Consider the following 13,147-nt stretch of genomic DNA (forward strand, 5'->3'; position numbering starts at 1 on the left):
CATATTACAAGTAGGCTACTTTCTATGACAAAAGGTCCAACGTTGTTTGGACCCCAAATCCATTCTTCAAAACATGGTTTATTTTTCTCTGAAGAAGAGAATACAGACAGGTTTGGAATTAGGAGGAGTAAAGAGGATGTTCTTGAGCAATTATGACCAATTATGATGAGCAATTAATGTTTAATGGTTTTTGTTTCCAATTTCAGCTGCTTAATCTCAGTGAACGGAGGCAAGACATCACCAAACAGAACCCAAGGGTGAGTTTATGAATATTTATTTACAGCATTTATATATTTATTTATATTATATTTATTTATTTACTTTTTATTTTACAGTTCCTGTCAGCTTGTGGTCTTAGAGTTGATTTTATGTATGTGTGCATTTATGACAGGTGCTGGATTTTGGTTGGCCTGATCATCATGCTCCTGCTCTAGACAAAATTTGCAGTATCTGTAAAGCCATGGACACCTGGCTTAATGCAGACCCTCACAATGTAGTGGTACTGCACAACAAGGTGATTATCATATCACATCGGTCCTTAGGCACCCAATCTCCACCACCCTCGCTTTGCATGACTGTCCAGACTGACGTGCAGTTGTTAATTAGTATGTTGTAATTGGAACTTTTACAATGAAGTATACATTTACAAAATGAAGATGATGTTTTCATGAATTGGATTTTTTTATATTTATATGTTGCTGGTTGTTAGCTGTAATCATCTGCTCACAACTGGACATACAGAAGGATTCTTGCCTTATCATCTTAGTAATCACAGTACCTGATTTCACCAAGGGCAACATGTTCCTGGATCATCATCTTTGTTGATCCTGGAACAACATTCTAATCAACAATGCTTCTACTTCAGTGTTATTCACCTATCATTCCCTCTTATTTTAGGGACAACTTAAGGGTAGGGCTAGGTTTAGGGGTGATTGGACAACATTTTCGGACAGGAATGTTGTTCCAGGATCAACAAAATATGTTGCCCCAGGAATGCGTCTAACTCGGCAAAATCAGGACGTGCTGGGCTTTCTAAACATCGTCAATCTAGTTAAGGTATATAATGATGACCAGAGGTGACATAATCTTTTTGTGTCATTTCCTGAACAGCAGTCATGGTGCTGTTAACAAGTGATGTATATCTAAAGTTTTTTACACCTCTCTTTGTAGAGGAAAGTTGGTGACACATCTGAGTTGTTGCTAAGTTTGCATCCATGGAGGTAATAAAAAAATGTCTTCATTTCCCATGTTCAAAGTTAGCAGTTAACCACTTAAAGCATACCTGCATATATTTCTGATGGTTAACAACTTATTGTAATATATTTTGATGGGAGCCTGGTTCGGGGAGAGGAACAGCAAACACCCGCTCTGCATGTTCACTTATTTTACTAATAGTACTTCAGCACATATGGACAACTCACGTGCATACATTTGGGTGTGGCTAAACATACCCGTCACTTATCACATCTATTACACTCCTTCCCCTTCAGATTTGAACATCTTCCTTTAGAAATAAACATGTTAGAAATATTTTCACATCAGTGCAACAGGGAACCCACAACAGTTACCAAATGTCAGGTAATACAACATTACAACACCCTGTTCCTTTAAACATCAAAACAATAGCACCAAACACATAATAGTTCTATAACTTATAAATACAGCCTTTTTGGAGAAGTACAAACTCTCGGTGGACATCTATGAACAGCTTTCTCTGAGGGTGTTCATAGATATCACTGATCACCACTCACTGGATATTGTTCAGTCAAGTTCTCTGTGTTTCCAGTGGTCTCAGGCTCAATGATTGGTATAGAACTGTCTCTGACCAAAGGAAAGCTCAAACGCTTGGATTCAGGAACTCTAACACACCAAGCAAGGGAGATCCTTCTGCAGCGTTTTTTGGCAACATATGGTCAACATGCACAGTGTGCCTTCTCTGACCCTCCTGTACGAGGTAACTTATAGGACCCTTTCGTTCAATCTGAGCTGCACTCAACCATTTCTTCTGCCCTCCACTGAAGTTTCAAACTCGTAACTACTGTTTTTCTTGACCAGACTTAGCTATAACATGCTTCAACAGTGAAAAACATGTCCGGGTGTTACGCTTGAGGAACAGCTCCGCCGGTGTCTTTCCCGTGACCTTATGAGGTGTACTATGGTACATTATCAGGAAATTTGCCAATTGGTGCTTGGGTGAAGCTCTGCTTATCCTGTTTCTCGCAAATACTTGTGTTTGTTTCAGTATCTGAACAGCTCTTTCTGCAGCACCGTTTGAGGCCTGATGATAGGCAGGAACTTGTGTATGTTTTATTCCATTCCCTTACGGGAAATCCGTGATCTCAGTGGACACGAGATCACCTCCTTCGGTAACCCATAAGATGCAAACAATCCTTAGAGTGTGCCAATGGTGAGCAAGGAGGTGATTGATGACTTTGGCACAACCTTGAATAGCTGTCGATCACTACTAGGAAAAAGTGCTTATATTTTGATGCGAAATCAATGTGTATCCTCTGCCATGGCTGCTCAGGCCATCTCCACGGATGAAGGTGCCACGGCTAGCGACTTTTGAACTGCCAGACAGCAGCTACAGCACTCTCTCTTCAATGCAGCCATCCAATCCTGGCCACCACAGGTAGCTACGAGCCAGGGCCTTCATACGGCAGATTCCTGGATGTTCATGGTGTAGCTGATCTAGTAATCTTGATCTGTATTTGGGAATTATGACACACATTCCCCACAACACACAGCCTTGGTCCTCCGACAACTCTTGTCTGTGTGTGACACGTTGCATAATGTTGGATCTTTCCCTGTTGCTTGAGCTATGTCTCTTGTAGACACAGGAAGCTCATCAACCTGGGAAAAGTAGAACACACCTCCTTCTTCCCCAGTTCTGATTTTACCCACGGTTGACAGTCTGGACATTGCATTGGCATTAATGTGGTCAGCTGATTTGCGGTACTCAATGTCATAATTATAAGCCATCAGCACTAAAGCCCAACACTGCATTCGAAGAGCTGCCATGGTTGTTATTGCTGCCTTTGGTCCAAGGATTGCCAGCAGAACTGTGAACTTCCGTCCATAAATATATGTATGGAACTTTTTTACCCCATAGATGATAGACAAGGTTCAATTTGAGCATACTTTTTCTCAGTCAGTGTGCAAAATGTGAATGCTATGAGGTGAGGCATCGTACGCTAATTCCAGGGGTTGCTTGCCATCATAATGCACCAGTACTGTGCTACCAAGTAACAGCTGTTTATCCTCCTCAAAAGCTGTATAACATTCAGCAGTACAGCTCCACGGTTTCAACAAATTGTGTAAATGCTGAAGCCTGCTGGACATATTTCGCCAAAACCGACCATAATAATTCAGGAGGCCCACAAAATACCGTAGCTCAGTGACATTATTTGTTTTTTTGGGGTGTTTACAATCAATGCCACCTTTTGGGTGCAGACCCTCTTTGTTGCCTTAAATACTCAACGCTCTCCAGTCTGGAAAGCACTTCGTCCAGTCTCCTGATGTGCTCCTCTTTTTAGCTAGCAGTGACAAGAATGTCATCAAGGAAAACGATGACATGCATGATCTAGCCCTTGCAAGATGTGATCCGTGACAGCCTGGAAAATAGAAGGAGCACTGGCCACTCCATAACTGACACGATGGTACTTGTACAGGCCCCGGTGAGTATTGATGGTGAGGTATTTCTCTGAGTGCTGGTCTATTTTTAATTGTTGATATGCATGTGCCAAGTTCAGTTTGCTAAACAGCGTTCTGCCCAACAAATTAGCGAACAAATTTTCTGTGTTGGGCATTGTATATGTTTCTTCCTCTAGATTCTGGTTTATAGTGACTTTATAGTCACTACAGATGTCTCAACACTGCTTTTACTGCTGGGTCAGAGGCCACTATAGCTTTATCCACAGTGAAAATGTTTGGCCAATCAAACTGAATTTTCTCCAGCCAGTTTCGGCCCAGCAGGGCTGGTCTTTCCCCTTTGACAATGACCAATGGCAGTGTCAAATTTTGCTTTTCATACTGCACTGGCACATCAATGGAACCCAGCAATGGAATTCTCTCACCTGAATATGTAGTTAGCGGTATGTGCGACAGGAACTCTGTATCCAGCTGCATGGCTGTGTGCACTTTCCATCCAATTTCACATTCACCACAATTCCTTTCTTTCCGTTTGAGGTTGTGTACACTGTATACACACCAAATAACTTTGATTCATCCTCTTTTCTTTCATTAGAACACTCTGCCTCCACATATTGTGTGTGTCTGTCCAGCTGATCTCTTATTTCTACAGGCCCTTGCAATAGGTCCAATTTTGTTACACACATGACACTTCTCATTCTTGAACCTACAGTCTCTAGCTGAATGTCTTCCAGCACATCTGTAACATTTATTGTTTTCTTCTTGTCTCTGTTCTCTCTTCTGGTATTTTCCTTTTTCAGAATCAACTTCCCTTTTCCTCTACTATGGAAATTTTTTGCTTCATTCACAGCATTCACTGACTGTAAATCCTTTGTCTTACCCGCAATTTCCAGCGTGTTTCTCGAGGCCAACTCCATAGATGACGCAGTTTCACAAGCCTGGTTGAACGTCAGATCCTTCTGACGCATTGACTCTGAATTTAGCCCACTCACAAATCTGCATCATTCCAATACTGTCTGAATTCACAGTTCACTGACAGCTGTTTCAAAGCCAATGTAATCTGCCATGGATTCATCTTCCTTTGGGTTGCATTTCTGACACCTAAAACGCTCTGCGATCAACTAATGGTTGTGGTCTGTAATGCACTAACAGCGCTGCTTTCAGCTCATTATATGGAATTTTGCTTGGCATCGTCGGCGTGACTAGATTCTTTAACAGGCCATATGTCTCTGCCCCAATCCTTTTTCTCACTTGCAATGTCATTTGCCAGTAGCAACTATTCAAAGCTCTCCATGTTCAATTCAAATTCTTCCTTTGATTCCTTGTATTCATCCACACGGTCATGTTAGCTATGTCTGTTAGCAGCGCTTCACTCGTGCCTTGTTCCTTTTTCTTTCGTTTCTTATACGACAAGTGCAACAGTGTTTCTCCGTAACTAACAGTCTCTAAAAGTACTCTTAATCCTCGTCGCTTTATATATTTTAAAATATGTCAGTGCAAGTTGCATTCAGTTAAAAACACTCAAAAAACATGCAATGTAGTCTAGGACTAGGCTTACGCCTTGTTTGTGAAACCGGGGGAAGATGTTTATAATGTTATTGAAACATGATTATCAGACATGTGTAGCCATGTCCGTTTACATCAGAGATTACCTGCTTCTGGCTGAGCAGTTTTCATTCATATTAATGCAAACAATTCCAAACATTCTTTTCCTCAAATTTGCCATCAGGCAGTCTGTGTTGTCATTGCATAATTCAGTAATTATGCACATGGCATGTATGGCTCATGTGATTGGCTCAAAATATACCGTGGTCCCATGAGCCAAGATGGCATAATTCAAATGACGGCGCCTGCTTTGTTTTCACTTTGCATATTCTCCTTTATAATTTGGCAAAATGTCTTGCAGGGAACCTGGGGGAGAACTGGTGTGGTAGTTGGTGCCTATATGCACTACAGTAACATATCTGCCAGGTAGGACATGTCTATTTGAAACATTTTGGTGTGTTAGACACTGTACATTAGAGAGGATCATGCATTTGCATAGAGTGTTTATGTTTTGTGTTCATATTTTCAGTGCTGACCAGGCATTGGACAGGTTTGCCATGAAGCGTTTTTTTGAAGATAAAGCCATGCCCGTGGGCCAGCCTTCCCAGAGAAGGTCAGCAATGACTGAATACCTTGTCACACATACCAATTTTGACTCTGCACCACAAAATCCATGCCAATTTTTAAATCTTTATCATGGAGTCAAACATATTGCCTGCCGAACCACACTGTGACTTTATATTTTTTGTGAGAAATAGGTCATTGTGCTTTAGATCTTAGATCTAAGTCTAAACTGAGTCCATGCACTTGCAGTTTTGGGATTGAACCAGCAGGTGCTACCAAAGTACATGTTATAAAACTGGAATTGCAGTGGAACATAAAATTATGTCCCTGATAATTAAGTCAATAGCCATGATGTTGAGTGTCAACCAATATGAATAATGATTAATACATGCTCTACAATTTAAGTGGCATTTAAGGGAATTTTATGCCAATTTGGAGTTTTAGGAAGAATATGATGAGAGAGGATGCATATATACAAACATATTCTTTAAAGGCTCCAAAATACAAGAAGTGATGGTGATCACTTAAAATGACTTAAAAAATGTTTTAATTGTTTGCTGAATTTTTATATAGAGTGGTTTTATTTAATCTTTCCCCTTCCATAATGCTGTGTGTATGTATAGGTATGTGCATTACTTTGCTGGTCTCCTTTCTGGCCATATAAAAATCAACAACAAGCCCCTGTTCCTTCACCATGTCATCATGCATGGCATCCCTAATTTTGAGTCTAAAGGAGGTGGGCGCACACACTTCTACACATTCAAATCCATCAGTGCAATTTATGTATATTATACTATGTTTGAACAAGCAAACTTAAAATCAGTGATGTGCTGTACTTTATCTAACCCTGTCAGGTTGCCGACCCTTCCTCAAAATCTATCAAGCAATGCAGCCTGTGTACACTTCTGGAATTTAGTAAGTAAATTGCTTCCTATTATGTATGCTGAATTATTTTAATATGTTAAGTGTGGTTTTGATCTCATTCTGTTCTATGTACAGTCTGGTTGTAGCACACATACATTTTTTGTTTACGTAGATACTGACATGACATGTAACAGATTTCCACTTGAGGCAATTTGAAGTGAACCCAAGTGCAGTTTATTTACAATGTGAATAGAGACAACACAAACGATGACTTGACTTGAAACAGACTAGAACAGACATGACTTGGTCCATGAACGGACTTGACTAAACCAGACAGACACTCACCAACAGCGGGTTACAGGGAACAATACCCGACCAGGACACATGGCAAACATGAGGGTTTAAATACACAAAGGTTGAATCCGAAATCGCCCCCTAAAACCTCATTCACTATTCCCTGTTAGTTCACTAATATAGTTCACTTGAATGAGTGAATGAATACGAGTGCATGAAGTCAGTCAGCTGTTGGGTGTACATCAGCTGTACACTCTTTATTACGGTGCAATGTGGGAGTGAATGAGTGCACTCAATAATGTCCACTATGGTTTCGGACACCACTACAAATGGCTGTATAGGGGGCGATTTCGGATTCAGCCAAAGACTAGTGACTAAACAAGACACACCTGTGAACAATCAGAACAATGAACCAATGACAGAACTGAACTGAGAACACATGACTAAAACAACCAATGAAAACATAACACATGAGGACAAGGGATTCACATGACAATGGAGAACATGGCAGGAGCACATGACAAACAGGAACACATGACAAAACCAGGAAACATGACTGATAAGAAAACAAGATAAGGACATGAAACATGAACATGAAACAGAACCAACACACTAGACATTACACATGTACACTGACAGCATGTAAAACATATGAACAACTTTAGAGACATACAAATGTTTTTAAATAGCCATTTTCAGGTTCATAAAATATTGAATTCATGAAATTAATAGGTTTATTGTTTTTGATGCAGTATGATCCATAATAATGATACTGTAAATATGGTTGACGTAATAAATCACTGCACACTATGCTGTACTGTTTACCAAAACTTGCTGCAAACACCTGTATAGTGAAGCTGTTGTCTATCTGCTTAAGGCATTCAAATGTATTGACACAGCACTAGAAGTGTTGAGCATTGTCTACAGACAATTCACCCTCCTCCACTTCTGGTGAAGGCGGGGGAGAATGACCGCTCTGTTGCAAAGCTACTGGTGTCACTCCAGTCATTCTCCCTCTTTGCGACTTGCGAGTAAGACAGTTATCAATCAATCCGTCACTGCGGGTCTCAGGTGCACGCCCTCCGCTCAGTCCCGCCCTCGGTTCGTCCCCTCTGTCTCCGCTGGGCTCTGCCCACTTTTCCAGCATTTTTCAAATATTGCCAGTGGGTGGAGTTAAGCTCTGAGCTGCGGTTTAGTTACCCTTTAAAATGTAAAAGTTTAGACTTTGTTTAATATCAAAAGCAGGTTTGGCAATTTGGTGTGAGATTAGGTTGGGCAGAGTGAGACTGTGAGACAGAGCCTGAAAGCATGTGTCTCACGCCAATTGCGTGAGAGTTGACAACCCTGCAAGCCACAGAAAGGTAGTAAAGACATCATAAAAGTAATCCAAGTGGTTTAACCTCAGTTTTATAAAGGGAAGCAAGGGCTTTGTTTGCGCAAATAAATTATTTACCACTTTGTTTTCAAAATATTGATCTCCAACTGGCGTTCACGAGAGCACCATGACCCATGCATGTTGTGTTGATGCGAGAGCAAGCCAAAGTTTCTTTCTAGGAAAGTCTGTTCACCCGGCAACCATATTTACAACGCCAGCTATTCAGAGCATCAAAGACCAAGTCCTATTTATTTAAATCCTGAAATCTCAAAAACTGCTTGCCAAACTCACAATTAAATAACATATTTCAAATCAGCAACAAAATCTGACATGATCTGCCCCATAAATATTGTTTCTTATGCTCAAATAGCATGAAAAAGCGTATTTTTCAGGCTAGACCAGCCAACACGCATGCAGCTCCTTAGTTCAGTAGTCAGGGCGCTGATCAGGGAGCCGGCCATTTTAAGGCCTGTCTCAGTCGCAGAATCCTTCCAGTGAACTGAAATGTTTGTCTGAAAAGTCCCACAATGCACCGTTAAATTCAGGGAGCATCGATGGTCACTAGGTTTCCTTTACAGAAGTTCTGAAGCGTGAAACTTAAATCGCGTGAGCCAACATACTACACATCACACGTGACAGATGTTTTGAATGAAGATAATCTAGCTAACATTTATAATTTATTTACGGCTGAAATGTTGCATGTATATGTAACAAGCTAAGTATTTATCATAATGTACTTTAAATAACATTGCATGTAATGTCAGAAAGATATCAGCTCTGCTGTTGTTCATAAATACCAGTAGTGATGTTGTACTGTGAAGACAGTCACTTCACCGGAAATAGAGTCATCAGTGTCCCAATTGCAGCGTCCTTTGAAGGCCACATTCGAAGGTCGATTGCGTCACCGCTGTGCGACGAAGGCTGCCCCAATTCAAAGGCTCCTTCAAATGCCCCCTTCAAATGTGTCCTTCATTTCCCTTGAAATGGCCTTGTCTACCCCAGAATTTATTGTGCGCCAGTGATGACAGGATTTTTTTTAAAGAGAAATTGCTGAATTACACTTTAAAACGTAAGTATTGGGTTTCAGCTTACTCAAATATCTAATGATAAAAATAAAAAACTTTAAAGCAGTTCAAATGTTGACTTGTATCTTACTAAGATGCGATTATACAATATATCGTTTATATTCTTTATTATATACAGAAATCATTCGTGTAGAATAGAAACGTTATTAAAATCTGATTGAAATGTTATTGTCACTCATCAACGGCAGCTGCCACAGTTGAAAGGCGACAAGAACAATCCTCTGTTCCGTTTAACAACGTTCGTTCGAAGGTGTGGCCTTTAATGTCCACATCATTTTGCAGGATGCACTCTCTGAATTGGGATGCAGCTTATATCTATAGTTTTTGAGCAAACTCACACGTCAACACAACAAACATGCACGTGTTCACGAGAGCACCATGACGCATTCATGTTGTGTTGACACAAGAGCAGACGTTGTAGTGTGAACGTGCATTAGAGATCAATATTTCAATATCAATATTTTTGTAAATAAATTTGTACACTTTTTTTTTTTTTTTCACTAACAAAGCACTCAAGTAGCTAAAATTGAGGTTAAACCACTGGATTCTCATGGATTACTTTAATGTCTTTACTACCTTTCTGGAGTGAAAGGCTATTTGAAAGTGGTAATTGCGTAGGCTTTCAAAGGAGGAACAAAAAGCTCTCTGGTTTTATTAAGAAGATCTTAATTTGTGTTCAGAAGATGAACGAATGTTTTACGGGTTTGGAATGACAGAATTTGTAATTTGGGTTCAAATATCCCTTTAGTCACTTTATGTTGTTAAATTTAGGATAAAAAAATTGGAGTATATTAGTAGATTGTGAACTATAAAATGATCTTGAGAAATTTTGAAAAATTGTTGAGAAGTGTTTAAATTTACGATAGGAGTGATGTTAGGGGCTCAAAAATAAAACTTTATGAATGTTACATACAAATAATTATGAATTCTTATGATATCAGGCTGAAAATGTGCATGCTGTAAGCTATACTGTAAGCTATATTAATATGTGTGTGAGAGTCTGGTATAACATCTGTTGCCCTCTTGTTAAGAGATTAACCCATCCTAATCTGCACATGGGGGGGGGGGGGGGGGGGGGGGGGCCTTGGCAGAGACAGTGACAATGACAAGACTGCATTTCAATTTTTAAATGTTTGAAGATTCTTGCATAATTTTCTCATCTCGCCTTTGTGTCAAACAATCTCCTTTTCTATCTGTGCTTTTATGGCATTAATATCCTCTGTAGCTCCAGACACTCCACTGCAGCTTGTTAAATTTTTATGTTCTTGTTCAGCAGATGATAATATTTTATCAAGCTAGTCATCCATTTAGGCTTAGTTTGTATAGTTCAGACAGTTTGAAGTATGCCTGTAATAACCCCATTCATCATTTCTTCTCCACTTTCCCCTTCCCTCTCTGTTTTACAGTAACGTTCAAGGCGACAGCCATACAAGCATCTGTATCACCATTGAGCCTGGCCTGCTACTAAAAGGAGATATACTGGTAGGAAGTGCAACAGTACCAATGTCAACACCAAAATTATTGTTATAGTTGAAGAAGAATCCAATAAATGTCATCTCCATACTATCCCATGTTTCATGTTCTGCCCCTTTTTTTTCATATCCTCCTCCATGAAGCTGAAATGTTATCACAAGCGTTATCAAAACCCCAATAGGGATGTGATCTTCAGAGTGCAGTTCCACACATGTGCATTACACAATTTAGCTCTGGTCTTCACTAAGAATGACCTTGACGAGACATTTAAAGGTTAGTGTGTTTTATGTTCATTTTTAATTGTGAATAAAAAAAGACTAAACACCCCCACAGTGGCATGCAGGCTGATCATAAATATGTGATTTAGCAGATGAGAGATTTCCTGAATATGGGAAGGTGGAGTTTATCTTTTCTTTCGACCCAGAGAAAATCAAAGGTAAGTTAATATTACCAAAATTGTAGTTAGTATATCTTTTCAGCACAGAGATATGATCTTGATAGAATATATCCACATGCTTCAAGGCCTCAACTCAAAGGAGAATTTTTCTTTTGTCCCTCTAAGGGTTGGATCATCTACAGAACGGACCTAGTGTCTCTGTGGACTACAACACCCAGGATCCCCTGATCCGCTGGGACTCTTACGAAAACTTCAACAGGAGATGTGAAGACATTAAAGATGGTGAGAGGAACTATTCTTGGTGTGTTTTTGCTTAAAGTGCTGACTGGTCAGGTCTTGGCGATTCAGTTTGTTTGTTTTTTGCTACAATTGACTTTAGGGCAGGAACAAGGTAAAAATCTAATGGTCATTTAGCCTGGCTTGTAAAAATGTCTCATTTCCCTTTACGTGTTGTGTGGTAAAGGAAAGGCAGCTTCTTTATGGAGCTAGAGGGGGTCAGTTGTTCTGCTAGCTTGCTGAATGGCATAAACAGCCATGTGAACGAGGGCTAAATACGATTTATGGATTCTCCTCTCATTGCTGCTAAAAATCTCAAGACTTGTTTCATGGATTATGATTGTTCTTCTGGGTATTCAGCATATTACTGATTTGATCAAGTTTATGATAGGAAAGCTCTGAATGTTTGCTTATTTTCAACTATCAAAAAAAGAAAAAAATGGTGTCTTGGGTCATTAGGACACTTCTCCCCTTGGCTTAATTTTTTTTAAACTATGTGGTCTGCCATAAAGAGCCCTTCCCATGCCTCCTGCCAATCAGAGTTTTAAATAGCATCTAGAGAAATAGAAGGCGTCAGTGGCCCTGCTGGCAGCCCCAGGGAGGGGTGGAAAACTGACACTCCTCTCTTTAGTGTCCTCTTCTGGGAGGAAGGGCTGGTGGGTAAGGCCAAGAGACATAGGTACCCCAAAACACACACACACACACACACACACACACACACACAGTTAAATACTCAATGGACACATGGGCAATAAAGGAAAGATTGGTGCAGTCTTGACATTGACAGGACTTTGAAAAATGGCGCAGAGCCCCAAGGAGATCCACAATTACAAAGCCTAATGAAAATGAATATGTAATGAAACTGAATGCAAATAAAAAACTATACAGTGCATTGACTAGATAAGCAACATTTTTTATAACTTGCTTGGATTTGCGGTATGTGAAAATTCAACTGTGCAGCCACTGTGCCAGCAGTTTTGCTCAGGGCTCTATGATCAGAAGTATATGAAAAAAGGGTAACACTTTACAATAAGGTTGTATTAGTTAACATTAGTTAATGCATTAGTTAACATTAACTAACAATGAACAACACCTCTGTTCAGGATTAGTTCATCTTTGTTAATGTTAGTTAATAAAAATACAGCTGTTCATGGTTTGTTCATGTTAGTTCACAGTGCATTAACTAATGTTAACAAGATTTTAATCATGCATTTGTAAATGTTGAAATTAACATTAACAATGACATGATTAATTCATGTCAACTAATGCAGTTAACTAATGAACCTTGTTGTAAAGTGTTACCGAAATAAGTATATGGACACCCTCTTCTTATGAACTGCTTTGGTTAAGTATTTTTTCTTTGGACAGTTCTTAATGCTACATTAAACAATTTGTGTGTGCTTTCAAGGGCCCTTTTATATTCCACCATCACAATGCCAATTGTGCAGGCCAATTGTGAGGTTGTAGTTGGGTATTCTGGGTCCAATAACTGTATACTGTATAGAACCCATTTTTTCCATTAATGGACATTACTTCTACAGAACATCACCCCATCAAATAAATTATTATGAAATAGAATTCAAGCTTAGCTGGAAATGAACAGTTAATTGTTCAGTTTGTTAA

The 13,147-nt window shown here is 39.6% G+C and overlaps 1 protein-coding gene across 1 annotated transcript in view; it reads left to right on the forward strand.

Annotated features, from left to right (window-relative positions):
• tns1a (tensin 1a) overlaps positions 1–13,147 on the forward strand; it is a gene marked incomplete at its 5' end in the record, with an annotated part of 114,394 nt that overhangs the window by 77,349 nt on the left and 23,898 nt on the right. Inside the window, 10 exons of the mRNA XM_079841012.1 lie at positions 207–257; positions 392–514; positions 5,558–5,622; positions 5,726–5,809; positions 6,384–6,496; positions 6,615–6,675; positions 10,785–10,860; positions 10,995–11,124; positions 11,219–11,287; positions 11,414–11,530. Of these exons, the coding sequence (XP_079697138.1) occupies positions 207–257; positions 392–514; positions 5,558–5,622; positions 5,726–5,809; positions 6,384–6,496; positions 6,615–6,675; positions 10,785–10,860; positions 10,995–11,124; positions 11,219–11,287; positions 11,414–11,530 (889 nt within the window). The remainder of the gene's footprint in view (positions 1–206; positions 258–391; positions 515–5,557; positions 5,623–5,725; positions 5,810–6,383; positions 6,497–6,614; positions 6,676–10,784; positions 10,861–10,994; positions 11,125–11,218; positions 11,288–11,413; positions 11,531–13,147) is intronic.

This window comes from Gobio gobio, assembly GCF_949357685.1.
Source record: "Gobio gobio genome assembly, chromosome: 17".
Taxonomy (NCBI): Eukaryota; Metazoa; Chordata; class Actinopteri; order Cypriniformes; family Gobionidae; genus Gobio; species Gobio gobio.